Source organism: Tenrec ecaudatus, chromosome 1, assembly GCF_050624435.1.
Source record: "Tenrec ecaudatus isolate mTenEca1 chromosome 1, mTenEca1.hap1, whole genome shotgun sequence".
NCBI lineage: Eukaryota > Metazoa > Chordata > Mammalia > Afrosoricida > Tenrecidae > Tenrec > Tenrec ecaudatus.
Genome location: NC_134530.1, coordinates 219,759,797 through 219,775,711, shown reverse-complemented (window position 1 = coordinate 219,775,711; position 15,915 = coordinate 219,759,797). Strand labels below are relative to the sequence as shown.

Below are 15,915 nucleotides of genomic sequence, written 5' to 3'. Positions count from 1 at the left end.
GGCCGGGAAAGGGGGGGGATAAAATCAGACCCCTTTCCGACAGTGCCCCTCTAAGCTAGCCCGCCGGGTCCCAGCCCAGCGCACCCGTGGGCACGGCACAGCCCGGGCTCGCGGGAGGGAGGCGCGCGCGCGCGGGTGCGAGCAGGACCCGGCCGGCGGGAGGGCGGCGGCGGCGGAGGAGGAGGAGGGCGCTGAAGCCACACCCATCGGCCAGCGGATCGGGGGCAGAGTCTTCGCCGCCGCGCTCCAGCCTCCGCCCGCACCGAGCCGCGGGACCCGGGCTGCGCCGGGGAGGGGCCGCTCCGGGCCGCAGCGCGAGGGCAGCGAGGGGCGACGGGCACCCGGCACCGGGCGGGGCCGGCAGCAGCGACCATGATCGCTTTGTTCAACAAGCTGCTGGACTGGTTCAAGGCCCTGTTCTGGAAGGAGGAGATGGAGCTCACGCTGGTCGGGCTGCAGTACTCGGGCAAGACCACCTTCGTCAACGTGATCGCGGTACGAGGACCTGGGGCGCGGCTCCGGCGCGCGGGCCGGGGGTCGGGCCTGTCTCCGCCCGAGCCGCGCCTCGCTGAGCCTGGGGCGCTGCCTGGCATGGCCGGGCGCCGCGCCGGGGAGCAGCAGGCCCGGGCGCTCGGGGCCTAGCGCGACCCGTGGGGGCCCAGGAAGCGCGCGACCGCTCGCCCGTCTGGCCCGGGATGGCACGCGGGGATCGGGGGAGGGGGCACCGGGAGACGCGGCCGGTGCCCAGTGGCTGGTTGGCACCGAGGGGGCACGGGGCAGGAGGGACCCGCTGCCCGCTGAGGCAGGCCCTTTCTGTCCCCAGCGCAAAGGGGCCTGACGGAGCGAAAGCGCCTGGGCCTTTGCAGCCCGTGTGCGGAGGGTCACGGGACCGCGCGACCCGTGCGGGTACTGCGTGGGGCAGAGGCCTGGGCCCGCCGGCCCCACCCCGGGGGCTTAACCCCTCCTTGCCGGAAGAGGAAGCCCCGGCCCCGCTGAGGGAGCGCCTCTTGGGGTTAGGGGAGTCCGTGGAGGCCCTTCGGCCCCGCCCCGACTCATCCCGGGATGATGGGCAGCCCTGGGGTCTCATCGGGGTCCGGGGAGGGTAGCATCTTACAGGGAGTTTGCAGGCCCCGCCTGGCTCCGAAGTTGCAGTTGGAGGTGCTCCCCACCCTTGGGGCAGAGTTTGGGGACACTGCCCACTCTGGAGCCATGGAGAGAGTGGCTCTGGGGACTTTGAGTAGTGAAGACTGTGGTTGGGGGGCGGTGAGGGGCGTGATAGAGTCTTTCAGTGGCGGGGAGTGGTGGGGAAGGAGTTAAAACATCTAAAAGGCGAAAGAAAAAAAGGGGAAGATGCGTTGTCCGTACGGGTGTGTGAGCCGAGGCTGCGGTAAAAGCTACTGGGGCCTGCCTTTCCAGCCCCGCTGCACTGGGCTGGGGGCTGGAGGAGGAAGGCTCAGGGCACCCACTAGGGCTGTGGAGGGTCCTGGCCCCGGGCACATAGTCAGGGTTGGAGAGAATGGAGAACCGCCCCATCTTGGCCAAGCAACTGATGAGGCAGAGCCTCGTTGTAAAAGCTACCCCCCCACCCCAACTAGTCCCCCCACCCCCGCATCCCAGAAGAGCACATGCCCCCATGTTGGGTGAGGGAGAGCTTTAAGGCCAGGCACCCCACGGTCTCATGACCGGACTCTGACTTTGCTTGCCCACACACACCCTGCAGATGACCCCTTCCTCCACCCATTGTCTGCTGGCCGCCCATCTTCAGGCTGATGCTGGGTGGTTGTAGGGTTTTTTGACACAATGATTCCCCAAGCTCATGCTGCGTCCTTGGGCTCCTGTCTGGTGCCCGGGCTGTGGCTGGGGTCAGAGAGCCCCCGGGTGCACTGGGTATTGACTCCCAGAGCAGTCCATTGCTTAGATTCCACTCTGGCCTCTGGCTGTCTCAGCTTCCCCCATCCACCTACTTTTTTTTTCTCTTCTATTCACTATATGAAGTCTGGCTGTAAATACAAATGGAGTCTAGTGTGTCTCAATCACCAGGCCTGGGTTGCTGGGCTTCCAGGAATGGAGACCAGGGAGATGTCTCCCTTGAGGCTGAAAGGAGAGAGGGGCTGCTGGCCTGAGTCCCAAGGGAAGTGGTCCTGCTGCCGCAGCACTGAAGCTATTCCCCTGAATAGGAACCCACAGGTACCCAGTGGGTTCCCTTTCCTGGTCTGGAGGCCGCCCCCCGCAGAGGCCATCCTGTCTTGGGAGTGTCTTCTCTAGAACCAGTATCCTGGCCAAAGAGCAGGGGCTGGGGCTGCTCAGGACCCCCGGGAGTCCCAAGTCTTGAGCCAGCAGCTTCATCTCCCACCCCTGTGCTACCTTGTTGATATTAAATTGGGGCCCCTTGGTGGACACGCCCTCAGAGAAAAGTACAGGCTAGGTTTTCCCTCTTTTAGAAGGGGGCTTCCCAAGAAACCGCCCCATCCACACCCCCTGCAGATGCAGTGTCCTGGGATCCTCCAGGGCTCCAACCGTCTTCCAGGGAGAAATGAAGGATCAGGACCCCTTTGAGTTTCTGACCACCTTCCCCTGCTGTTCCCTCGGCCTCTGGATGTCTCTGCTTTCCCCCCATTTTTCTATTCACTATCTCAAGTCTGGCTGTAAATAGAAATGGAGTCTAGTGTAGCTGCTCAGCAGGTTACTAGGAGCCCAAAATACATACCTATGGAGAGGCTGGAATGCTTTTCAACCGCTTAGCCCGGATCTTTCCGCCTCTTGAAAGCAACTCTTGTGATGCTAAAAGTGGGGGGTTGGTTGCCTGAGGGGAGCAAGAGAGTCATTTGCAAGTCTTTTTTTTTTTAATGTATCCAAAATGGGTTCTTTAGAATGGCTTCCCACTCATCTCCACTCAGGGTCTTGTAGTGCTGCTGCCTTCTGAAGGAGCATCCTTCTGTGAACCTTGCTTTCCCTCCTGCAGGCTGACAGAGGACAGGAGAGCAGCCAACACACAAAACTACTGTTTGTGCCTGGCTGAAGACCATGGTGATTTTATAGCAGCCTGGGCATTTGACATCCATGAAGTGGGAATTGGGGCTCTGCACCAGGCGCTTCTCCCTGTGTTTTCTCTTCTCTTCGGGAGAGGGGTGAAGGAGATCCTTTGTGCGAGGCATGATCGCCGAGCGGTCGTCAGCGCCGGAAAGGTCATTTTCAAGTCTTTGACAACATGAAAAGCTGTCCTATGGAAGAATTAATCTTGGGATCCCCACAGGGTAGATTTAGAAACAAGGGGTGGGAGTTATAGGAAGATGGGTTTGGGATTATGAAGTATTTTCTGGTGGTCAGGGCTGGACCCACGAGGAAGTGAGCAGAGGGGATTCGAGTCTGAGACCAGAGATTGGACTAGATGTTTTTTGAAGTTATTTCCAACCTCAAGTAAGGAGTCTGTGAGATCGGGCGGCATCAGTGGGTATGAAGTCACCAGAGAAGCAGTCTACCATCACTCTTCTTGGGGACCCCTAACTTTTGGGGGCTCTTGGACTCTTTTGTTAGTCTGGTAAATCATAGGGAACCATCCCCCAGAAAAGTAGGCATACAAACTAATTTGCTACACACGTTTGCGTGTGATTTGGGGGCATTCAGGGAATATCAGAAACTCATCTGTCGTCCCCAGGTTAGGGACCCCTGCCTCACCTTGACATGGGACATCAGTCAGTCACGAGGACTCGGTGGTCACTCATCCTAGGGTCTTGCTGAGTGGGCTGTGACTCCCGCAGACCCAAGGGAGCGGTGCATCTTCACTCAGAAACATCCATCTCCTGCACCGAGCCCATGCTCAGGGCCCTGGCCTCCTTGCGTGTCCCAGACACATCTCCCTTGGTGTCTTCAGAAGAAAGGGGCATGGCTGTCAGCCCCCGGTCAAAGGTTAAGCAAGCCCAGCTTGCTCAGCAGCTTCTTGGGTGTAAGCAGAAGTGTCTTACACAGAACGGTGGACGTGACCTTGGAGGAGGTCTGGTCTGGCCTTATTGGAGGTCTCTGGGTGCTTTTGAAACCCCCTGGAGAGTCTGGAGGAGCCCGATGGTGTGGTGGTTACACCCTGGGCTGTTTACCCCAATGGAGAGTCAGTGGTAGTTCTACCCTGTGCTTCAGGGTCACCCTGAGTGGGCATCCTTCACAGCGAGTGAGAGCGCTGGGAGACAACCTACCCGCGAGATCTAAAGATTAGTCAAATTTGAGAATGGGTGATAGGAAATGGAATTAATAGTAAAGGCCCAATTTGGGGGCAGGCATTTCCCTAATGCTGCCCAAAAGCCCTGCTTCCTCTCCCAGGATGCCCTGGGCCTGATGCAACAACAGAGCAAGAAGTCCGAGAGCGTGTGGAGTTTGGGGTGGCTGTCCTAACGAATGGAACTGCTGCTGCTGAGACTTACCACTTTATGGGAGTAGAAAGCTTCGTCTTTCTCCCGCAGAGCAGCTGGTGGTTTTGAACAGCTGACCTTGTAGTTAGCACCCCAACTCATAACCACTGCTCTACCAGGGCTCCTAATAAATGGGGTCTAGTACAGATAAACCCAAACTGGACATTCTAGAAATTGCTTGCTGTGCAGCGCATTTGGGAGTGTGACCAGTTTACCTTTTCCCCAAATTTGCTAGCTTATGAACTAACCAGGCCAGTTGCTGGCAAATAAGTGCACCTCCTGGCGCCCCCGGGGGGGGGCGGACAGGCTGGGCTCCACATGCCCCTGGATGGACTCCAGCCTCTACTCTTCTAACAGTGCGCTGCCCTTGAGACATATCCCCTTGGCTGATAAGGCTGGGCCTGGGGAGGGGGTGGGGGGAGGTCTTCTGCTGAGAAGAGATCCTTTTTCTCTCCACTGGAGACAGCGCAGCAAAGGGCTTCTGCTGCAATAGAGGGGGTATGGGGATCCCCTGGGCGCTTTTCTCTCAGGCTTGGTGGAGAGCCTGAGGCCACCTGAAGGTGGCTCTCTTCATGGGAGACCAGGAATGGAGTGGCCACCGGGGAGGTTCTGGCCCACACCTGCTTGTAAGCAGGGGGGCTTTTGGAGGCCAGGAGGTGTCCTGTTGCCCCTGAGCAGCCTCTCTCTCCAGCTGTGACCCCGTCTTTCTGCCCCTTTTCCAACTCGGACTCTTCCTTGCAGTCTGGCCAGTTCAACGAAGACATGATCCCCACAGTGGGCTTCAACATGCGCAAAATTACCAAAGGGAACGTGACTATCAAGGTGAGTGGCAGCAGGTGAAACTCGGCACAGGTGAGGGAGGGGGCTTCAGAAGGGTGTGCATGGATGTGGGGTGGGGGGGAGGAAGGTGCAGGTGAAGGGACAGCACAGGGCTGTGTGCAGACGTGGGGGGTGGGGCTGGCAGGAGGTGAAACTTGGTGCAGGTGGAGAGCTGCAGAGGAGGGTGTGCAGACGGGGGCGGGGGGAGGCGCGGAGTGGGGGAGAAGGTAAAACCTGGCACAGGTTTAAAAGCAACACAGGTGAGGAGGCTGCAGACATTGGGGGCGGGGCAGGAGGACCAGGTATTGAGAGGGCCCCAAAAGAGATTGACGGCAGGGGCTGCTGTCTGAGGCCCTTAGGAGGGGCAAGCAGAGTTCTGCCTTCACTTGGTGGGTTGTTGGGAAGCAAACAGAAGACGTGGGGCGGTCAGAGGGACACTCTGAGTGAAGGGGGGTCCCCTGGGTTGGGTTGGGGGCATGCGGGCAGTGGTGGTGAGGCCATGCCTGTCCCTGGGGCTCGTCAGTGGCTGAGCTTTTACTAGTCCTTTATTCCAGGGCCCCCTGGGGGCACTTACACCCCTACCCTTTAAGTTAGCAGCCAGCGCCTTCACCCATGCACCACTGCCCTCACCCCAGGGGCAGAAGTGGGTGCTTGGGAGCCTGCCTGCTTCTGAGGCACCCCCCTTCTTCTCACGCAGCTCTGGGACATCGGGGGACAGCCCCGCTTCCGCAGCATGTGGGAACGTTACTGCCGAGGAGTGAGTGCCATTGTGTGAGTACCACTGGCCCGCTTTCCTCCCGCCCTCCCACCCGCATGGACCTCAGAGGCCCAGCTGGATCCTCCAAGTCCCTGGTTGGTGGCACACCGCCCCTGGGTGCCCACACCCAGTCTAAGTCCCCTGCCTCCCACCACCCACAGTGGCTAAAAGCAAAAGCCACGTGGTTGGCATCAAGTCGCTGTGGACTGGCTGTGCCCCGTGGGACAGTCAGACTGCCTGACGCACTGACCCAAACCAGACGCACTGCCATCGGTAGGTGGATGCAGACTCACAGCGACCCTATAGGACAGGAGAGTGACAGTCTCAGAAACCCTCGGGGGCAGTGCCACACGCACACACCACACCCCCCTCTCCCACCACCACCACCCTGTCCTACAGGGTCACTGCGAAGCAGAAAGAACTCAATGTCAGTGTGTTTTGGTTTTGTTTTTCGAGGGGGAGAGGTTGGAGGTCACCTCCCTGACATAGAACCAGGTAGAAGCACCCCTGGGCCTCTCTGAAACTTAGGAACGAGAGCAGAAAGCCTCGTCTACTTCCATTGAGGGAAACGAGGAGCTAGCTCATCAGGAGAACAAGACTGAGTACAGGGTTCTAAAACTGACTGGTAAATCAAGGTTGCACTGCTCATTTATTTATTTTGACATTTCCATTTAAATCATTTTATTGGGGGATTTTACAGATTTTAATACAATCCGTAAATCAATGATAATCAAGCAGACTTGTATGTATGTTGCCATCATCTTGTTCAAAACATTATCTTTTGTGGGGGAAATGCCAACCCCCACAATTAATCGGGGGTTTGATAGGCGCAATTGTACAGTTAATATATATAAAGATTATAGTAAAGTCCTAGAGAGCATGAGAAATAAAAGAGATCAAATGATGGGAGTCAGACACACGTCATGGTAGCATGCTCACTCACTTGGAGAGAGGGGGAGGGGAGGGAGGACAAGGGGAAAGGGAACAGGGGATCGAGGAGTGGGGGGTGGGGTGGGTGAGAGGAAGGGGAAGCCAACCAGAGGCCAAGGGGATCTTTATTGCTAACCAAGGCCTATATATCTTTGGGGGGATGCAAGCCCACTAATTACAGGTAAAGACATTCGTCACAGGAAGGGTTTGCACTATAGGTTATTCAGCAATGAGAGGGGACAATCTAGGGATATACACACAATAGGAAGAGGAGGGATTGGGGGTACACATGTGACAAGAAGGGTGGATCCCAGATTCAGGATGGCAGCCTAACTTTGGATGTCACTGAGCAGGTTTGACCTGTTCCATGGATCTCCATAGAAACCATTATCAGTAGGGTGTAAACCCCACCTACAGGAACCAAGCTAATGGTCTCAAGCCTTTAGGGAGCAGTAGCCCATTGTCCTTAACAGCAGGGAGTGGGCCCTACTGTGGTGGGACCAGACAGTAGTCTGGCAGCTGACTGCCTTCCCAGAGGATGTCTCTAAGCATCTGACCTCCCACCATGTGCTGGTAAATGGCCTCTGATGTTTGGCATGTCTTTGGGGGACACAAAGCTGGGGAAGTCTCTGTATAAGCTCTTTGTGAGCGCTGATGACCAGCTCCTCTTTCTGCACAACTCCTAATCAGGCACTTAGTGGGTTGGATTATGGGGTATGTGAATGAAGCCAAGCTCACTGCGCTGAGTCAGGTCTGACTCCTGGCAGCCCAAGGGAACTCCACGGGAGTGGAAAGCCTCATCTTTCTCCCATGGAGCGGCTGATGGTTTCAAACTGCTAAATTAAAGGTTGTCGGCCCAACGTGTAACCGCTACACCGTACATGAATTACACATTAATAAAACTTAAAAATAAAGCGATTCAAAAACGGAAAGAGAGGGGGGTGGGGTGGGTGGGAGCCTCGTCTTTTCCAAGTGGCTGAAGGGTTCACATTGCTGACTTGTTGGTAGCTGAGCATGTAATGACTGTCCCAGGGCTTCCCAAGGCCACCAGTGACCCTTCTTAAAAATAACTGCCCTGCCCATCAGAGGGGGCTTCAAAAAGTCCGAGTCACTTCCGTTATCTTTCCATTCCATTTGCCATGAACTTGTGTTTTGTTTAAATCATTGTATTGGGGAAGTAGTTCTCAACCTTCCCAATGCCGCGCCCCTTTAATACAGTTCCTCATGTTGTGGGGACACCCCCCACCCCAACCATAAAATTATTTTTGCCTCCTTCGGGGACGCTGTGTAGAGGCATTCACAATGGCTCGCCGTCTGACCTACCAGCATAAGCTGCCTCCAATACAGCCTCTAACAAAGTTAGGCTGCCCTGAACCCTGGTCAGAGAATTGTTTACCTTTATACCAAGACAGTTGGGAAAGCGCCAAACTCTGCGTGTGGTGTGTGCCCAGGCCAACTCCGAGGGTCCGAGCTGTGAGACCTAAAGTTCTCACAAGGTTGCCCCAAACCAAAAAGCAGGGCTTATGGGGGGGTCCCCGTGTGCTCAGTGTACCCGAGATGGGATCGAGCGTGCTTTCCTTAGTGAGGAGCAGAACGTCGTGAACATGTGGAAGGCACAGGGTCAGAGAGCTAAATAAATAGAAATGAAGCTCTTTTGAATAATAAATCAAATGAAAAAATATTTTCATTGCCACTTCATAACTGTAATTTTGCTACTGTTATGAATCGGGCCACCCTTGTGAAAGGATCATTTGACACCCTGCCCCCCCCCCAAGGGGTCACGACCCATAGGTTGAGAACCACTGTACTGGGGGCTTATCCCAATCCATTCATTCATCCATTGTGTCCAGCTCCAGGAAATTTGGAACCTCCTTGTGGATGCCCAGTAGTACACTCTTTCACTTGGGTGGTGGTGGAGCTCTGGGACTAGATCTTTTTCTCGTTGCAAGAAAACCTTCTGGACTTGCTTCTGCTTTTGTCCCCACTCAGACTCACCCAGTCTTTCCATGAAAGCCGAAGTGGGCCCCTGGGGGGTGGGGGGGAGTGGTGGCTAATTCTGTGATCACATGAACAGCTTCCCAGAGTAGGACGACCCTGGGGGACAGAGTGGTAGGGCCCCCTCCCCGTGGCTCCTCACTCCCATCGGTTCCGAGCATTCACACGGAGCTCCTTGCTAGTGTCTGTACCCCCCCACCCCACTTGGCAGCAGCTCCTCAGCTTGCCTTCCCTCCCACCTGAGAACCTGTGGGCCCCTGGGGTGCCAGCATGCGTCTTTGCCTCAGGTACATGGTGGACGCCGCTGACCAGGAGAAGATGGAGGCCTCCAAGAACGAGCTCCACAACCTGCTGGACAAACCTCAGCTGCAGGGCATCCCGGTCAGTGGAGGGGTGGGGATGCACACCGGGACACCCCGGGGGAGAGGAAATGGGATGGGGCCTCGGAGATGCCAGCTTGCCTCTCTCCTCAACAGTCCTGGACATAGCTGCCTCTGACCCAATCTTTGTGTGTGTGCGCCCCCCCCCCCCCCATAGGTCTTAGTGCTGGGGAACAAGCGAGACCTCCCGGGAGCATTGGACGAGAAGGAGTTGATTGAGAAAATGTGAGTTGGGTGGCTGCTCCCCAAACGTTTCCTCCCGCCCGCAGACCTGGCAGCTGGGCTTGTGGCTGCGCTCCGTGTGTACCACACGGGGGCAGCAGAGCCCACCTCTAGCAGCCTCACCTTCCCAAGTCCATCCCTGGCTACCTGGCCCCAGCCGCCTACCCTGAGCAATCATGGCCGCAGCCCACTCTCCCGTGGTCTCCCCCCAGGAATCTGTCTGCCATCCAGGACCGAGAGATCTGCTGCTACTCCATCTCCTGCAAAGAGAAGGACAACATTGGTGCGTCCTGGGTCTGGGTAGCTCTGGGGTCGGGAGAGGCGGCTGCTGAGTTTCAACACAGGCTCCACCATGTCCAGTAAAGCCCGACGCTCTGTGGGCCCTTTGGGTCAGTACAGCGTCCAGGCCCAGATTCGAAGCATTGGACGTGCTCTTAATCATTAACGGGCATGAACTTGGCCAGACCACCCCCCTCTCTGGGCTACATGACACCCAGATACTCCCTGACACTGAGGCTGTGTCTCTGGTGGCCACAATGGCGGCTGCGAGTGCCCTGGGGTTAAGGGCTGCCTGCCGTGGTGGAAGGCCTAGGCTCCCACCTGTCCCTCGGCGCACCCAGCACCCAAAGGCTTCTAACTCTCTCTCCTGTCCCCTACCAGACATCACCCTACAGTGGCTTATTCAACATTCAAAGTCCCGGAGAAGCTGAGACTTCAGCCCTTCCTCCAAGGACCAGGGACCCACGATGATTCATCTGAACCTGAAGCCGAGCTCCCCGCCCACCCCCTTCTCACACACCCCAAGCCTGCCCTCCCTCACTCCGTGCAGGGAGGGGCCCTCTGGGGATCCCAGAGTCCTGTTCTGCTGAGGTTTGAACGCCTGTTTTTATTGTAAAATAAATCGCCCCCTCTCCCTAATTCAGGTCCTTTAATCTCTGGCCTTTCCCCTCTCCCGCCCTGTGTCCCCTGCTCTTGACCACACTGAGCCCACAGCCTCTGCCCTCCCCCTCTCTTCACCCTCCCGAATCAAGTCTTCTGTTAGTGTCCTGTGTGTACAGTATATATATGTATATATATTTTAATTTTTTTATTTAAGCAGAGACTAAAATCCACCATTTGATGCTGCAGGGGCTTGTCAGGGGCTGGGGAGAGGGAAGGAGAGGCAGGGTGGGCTTGGGGCAAGCTCAGATGAACACAGGTAGAGCTGGCACGAGGGCAGATACCAGCCTAGGCACTGGTGGCCCTACCCACTTCCTGCAGGTTTCCACCTTTCTGTCCAGCCTGTCCCTGCAGGGCTTGAATGCCACTGGCTGGCGGAAGTCTCTATCCCTGGCGTCCCTGCCGCCAGGCAGCCCTCCCCCTGTGCCAACCCAGGGTTCCCCCCAACAGCCCCCCATTCTGTTCTCATCTTGCAGCGTTATCCAAGGAGAGAACTCAGTGGGGGTGGGGGCCGGGGTGGTTCTTTGGGTTCGTTTTATTTAATTTAATGATTTGTAAAGTGATGCTCCACTTCCTTTTTTTTTTACAGTTTTCAGCTCATATTTAACCCTTTGTTTGGAAAATGATTCTTGTAATTGTACATTTTTTTGCCTCCTGATAACAAAAATAAATGACCAATTTTGTGCTGGGGCAGGGTATGGTGCCAGTTATTTTTCCATGGGTGGGTGGTGTGGTATGGCTGGCCTGCCCACCCACCAAGGGCGCATTAGAGAGCCACCCCCACACGTGTGCGCACACCCACGCTCTCCCTCCCCTCTGAACTTGTGGCCTCAGCTGTGAGCTTGGCATGAAGATTAGAGTGTTTGGGGACCTTCTAGGACTTGGGGGGGTCACTGGTGGGGGGCCAGTGTCTGAGCCTCTCCCCCACCTCTCTCCAGGCCTAGGACCTCACCTGCTCCCACCCCACTCCCAGGGGCCACCCCCAGAGCTACCAGCTAGCTGCCACCCACCAGCACTGCTGGGCCTGGAGAGCCACGTGGCTTCCCCTACACGGCCTTCTCTTCCAGTGACCATGCTGCTGGTTTCCTAGGAGGGAGCGCGCACACACACACACACACACACACACCTGTCAGACCTGCCAGCCCTGCTCCCTGCCCACAGCCGCTGTCTCAGAGCCTTGCAGGCCTGCTCCCTGGAATCCAAGGCCATCTTGACCCAGTTTTACAGTGAGCCCGCCTCTCCCCTGCCCCACCTCCCTCAGCCTCCCTTTCACCCTGCAAAGTGGAGCAGGCCCCTGCAGAACACCCCACCCTTCCCTTGCCCCTGATGCTGCCCGGAGCACAGCCACAGTCTGCCTTCCTTCTGGAAGCCAAAGTACCCCAGAGGCACGCTCAGCACCCCATACCCCTCCAGCTTCCATCTAACCAGCAATAACCCTCCGAGCTGTTAAGAGCTGTAGGAAAGAGTGACTTCGCCGAATGATTTTAGGGTGCCTTCCAACTCCTAGAGGACTGCTGGTGGCATAGTGGTGATGTGTTTGGCTGCTAACTACCAGGTCAGTAGTTCGAAACCACCAGCTACTGCGGAAGAGAGACTTTCTACTCCCATATTTAATTACAGTCTTGGAAACTCACAGGGGCAATTCTGCCCTGTCCCATAGAGTCACTGCATCAGGATTGACTCAACGATGACAGAGTATTTGGTTTGTTTTCTGGTTTCTGGAATAGGACCTTGCACCTGGTTAAGGCAGTTGAAGCTGGGGGCTCACCTCTGTCCTTCCTGCCCACAGGGCCAGCAGGGCTTGCCATGTTGATGCTGCTGGGTAAGCATTGGCTGCTACCCACAAGGTCAGTGGTTTGAAGCCACTAGCCGCTTAGAGGGAGAAAGATGAGGCTTTCTAATGTAAAGATTTACAGCTCAGGGAGGAGACAAGCCAGTCAGGGTGCTGCATTGTAACAACGATGAAACACAACTTCCCGCTAGTTCTTAAATGCTTCCTCCCCCCACTATCATGATCCCAATTCTACCTTACAAATCTGGCTAGACCAGAGAGAGGATGTACACTGGTACAGATAGCAACTGGAAACACAGGGAATCCAGGGCAGATGACTCCTTCAGGACCAGTAGTGAGAATGACAATGCCAGGAGGGTGGGGTGGAAAGGGGGAACCGATTACAAGGATCTATATATAACCTCCCTGGGGGACGGACAACAGAGAAGTGGGTGAAGGGGGACATTGGGCAGTGTAAGATATGACAAAATAATTGTAAATTATCAAGGGTTCATGAGGGGGTAGGGGGAAATGAGCTGATATCAAGGGTTCAAGTAGAAAGCAAATGTTTTGAGAATGATAGCAACAAATGTGTGTGCTTGAAACATGGATGAATGTATGGATTGTGATGAATTGTATGAGTCCCCAATAAAATGATTTTAAAAAAAAAAGATTTACAGACTTGGAAAGGACACACAGGGTCCCTGTGAGTTGGTACCCAGTCAGTGGCAATACCCAAATAAACTCACTGCCGTTGAATCCGTTCTGACTCAGCGACCCTGTGGGTGTGTGTTTCTGTTTTAAAGGAGGCAGAAAAGACAAGTGTCCTTTCATCTGGGGAGAATGAAGGGGGACACTTCAGGGCTGCCCACCTTCCTGGGATCCTGCCATCCTCCATCACCATGTCTGCCACAGGGCCCAGCGCGCTGTGCAGGCAGCCTGACACACGGATAGAAAGCTGCCCCTCTCCCCCATCCCTGCACCATCCATGAGGTCAGTCACAGCCCAGTCTGTGATGGCCTATACATAGGATGTGCACTGGCTGGTTTCCAAAAGCAGTTTGCCAGACCTTTCTTCCTAGCCCACCTCATCTAGAAGCTCCCCTACAACCTGTTCAAGCATCCCAGCAGCACGGGCTGCCTGCGAGGGGCATGGGCCAAGCCCAGATCTTCCGCATAGAGAGCAAGAGTTCTACCACTGAACCACTACTGCCTGCACGCAAACCACTACTGCCCGCACGCTTTCCCACCAAAAACCCAACTCCGCAGCCATCAAGTCAATTCCTACAGCAACCCAAGAGAAGGTTTCCAAGCCTGTGAGTTCTTCCAGGAGCAAAGGGCCTCGGCCTCATCTTTCCCCTTGGGGCAGCTGGCAGGTTTGAACCACTGCCTTGCAGCTAGCAGCCCAGCCGAGCTGTGTAAGATTAGGTACCTAATGTGACTTCCAGAGGATGTTAAGGCTGAATACCACGAGCACATGTAAATCGTGTAAGGCCAGAGGAGCCCTGGTGCCCCAGTGGTTATGCATTGGGCTGCAAGCCACAGGGTTGTGAGTTCAAAACCACCTCCTCGGTGCTTTTCTGCTCCTTGTAGAGACTCACAGTCTGAGAAACCTGCAGGGACAGTTCCACCCTGTCCTATAGGGTCGCCATGGGTCAGCATCAACTAAATGGCAGGGAGTTTGGGGGTTGGTTCCACCAATCCCTTGATGAGCTTAAGAATCCTCTGGCAGGCCTGCTGGGTCCTAAGAAGGGGCTGCAATCCCAATGGAAAGAAGGTGCCAGGCATCTTGCCAGTGGTTTTATAGATCTTGTCTCATTTAGTGCTTGCACTGATATGTGGAGGAGGGGGAGACCTGGCTTGGGAACTGGGTCCAGGCCCGTCTGGGGATGCATGAGGTGATTCCCCAGAGGCTAGGTGATCTCCAAGCTGAGGGAGACTCGCCCCACCCCACCCTCTCACCCCCACTCCACCCCTGCCCTGATCTGCAGTCTGCCTGCTGGGGATGGGGGGTGGGGTGACCAGTGTGGCCTTGTGGTCTCTGAGTGTCATGGCTCAAGCCCACTGGCTATCATTGAGCCAACCCTCGCTCCCCCAGCCTCGGCCCAACAGCCATCAGACTCTCAAAAACAAATGTCACATTGTTCCCTGGCCAGCCCGGGCTGGAGGGACAGTGGCTCTTTCCCAAGCTCGACCGGCCAGCTGGCTACTCCGGCAAGCCCTTCACGTTGACAGGGCCCGGAGGCAGCAGCAGTGGCCGAGCCTCGGGGCCACCGCTTCTCCCGGCCAGCTCGGCCCTGGCCAACCAGCATGGCAAGGGGTGTCCTTTGTGGAAGAGGCCCCCAGATCGGATGCTGAGGGGGCTGCCCCCCCCCCGTGCCTTCCGCCCCAGGCCCTCTCTGTCCCTGCATCCCCTTCGTTTAGTTCAGCCAGCCTCACTTCCGACACCCCTCAGCATCCATTGGTACGTCCAGGGCTGGGCGTCGGGTGGAGAAGGGGTTGTTGGAAAACGAAGAGGCAACAGCGCTGGTGCTTCCCTGGCAAGTCTGCCTTTGAGCCCCCTCCCCAAGCTGCAACCTGCACCCCGCCCCCCCCCACACACACACCCTTCTTAAATGTCTGCAGACAATGCTGGGGGCTTCCGTCACCATGGCAACAGGTCTGGGTGGGTGTCCTTCCACACAAAGGGAGTGCGCATGGCAGCGCCATCACCTAGCAACGCCTGCCTCTTGGCGGAGTCCCTGGGCCGGGGGTGGATGCCAGAGAGAGAGAACAAGGCCATTAAGATCCCCAGGAGAAAGGGGATGGGGAGGGGTGGGGGAAGGGTCCGGCACAGGGCAGACTGAGGCCAAGGGGTGTGGGTGGGTGGAGAGAGGAGCAGGAGCCCAGGGCACAGGGGAACCCTTGTCCCCCTCGCCGCCACCCCCCACCTCTCCGCCTTCCCTGAGAGAGACCCCTTGCGGATGGATGTCCAAGGGTCCCAGGTGGCCCCAGAGGTGAGCTTCAAGCAGGGAAGGCTGGCCGCCTCAGTGGCAGAGAGGGACTGGTACATTGGCCACATGGTCACTTTGGGTCAACTTTGTGTCCGCTTCTTTGAGACCAAACTAGGCAAAGGGTGCCCTTTGGGAGGCCCTGAGAGAGGCGGACTCAGGGGAGGTGGGCCTCCCAGGGTGGGAGACCCTCCCAGCAAGAGGAGCCGAGGGCATGTTGGGGGTAGGCGGAAGGGTGCTGTGGCTGAGGTGGGGTGAGGGCAGGCAGGGGACAGGCAGCTGGGCCGTCTGCAGGCAAAACAGTCCGTTCTAAGACACAGAACAAGAGCGCACTCAGAGAGAGACTGGGAAGCCCCAGGCTGAGGGGGGCAGGCTGCTGGATCCTGGCCAGTGAGTGCCTTGTGGGGGGAGGCTTCAGAGGGGCACAGAGTTGCAGCCTTTCATCTCTCCCCTCCTCCCCCCTCAGCCTGCTGGGCTTGAGCCAGGAGGCAGACTCAGTCCCACAGGCATCCGAAGCCTTCCAGCCTCTCTGTCCCTGGCACCCCTAAGGTCTCTGGGCTGTGCCCTACATCAGCTCCAGGCTAGGAAGGACCAAAGGTGATGGGTGGGGTTGCACCAGGGCACTGCTGGGCCTGGGAGAGGGCAGGGGGAGCCCTGGAGCATCTGGGCCCAGGCAGCAAGTGGCACAGGAACATCTAGGGTGCACACAGGTA

At 56.8% G+C, this 15,915-nt stretch overlaps 1 protein-coding gene across 1 annotated transcript; it reads left to right on the top strand.

Moving 5' to 3' along the window:
- The first annotated feature begins 214 nt into the window (after positions 1-214).
- Positions 215-11,132, top strand: ARL8A (ARF like GTPase 8A). The gene is made up of 7 exons (XM_075528901.1): positions 215-495; positions 5,142-5,222; positions 5,917-5,990; positions 9,189-9,282; positions 9,439-9,506; positions 9,716-9,786; positions 10,164-11,132. The coding sequence occupies exons 1-7, from the start codon at positions 373-375 to the stop codon at positions 10,211-10,213; spliced, it is 561 nt and encodes a 186-aa protein (XP_075385016.1). The 5' UTR covers positions 215-372; the 3' UTR covers positions 10,214-11,132.
- Positions 11,133-15,915: the final 4,783 nt, after the last annotated feature.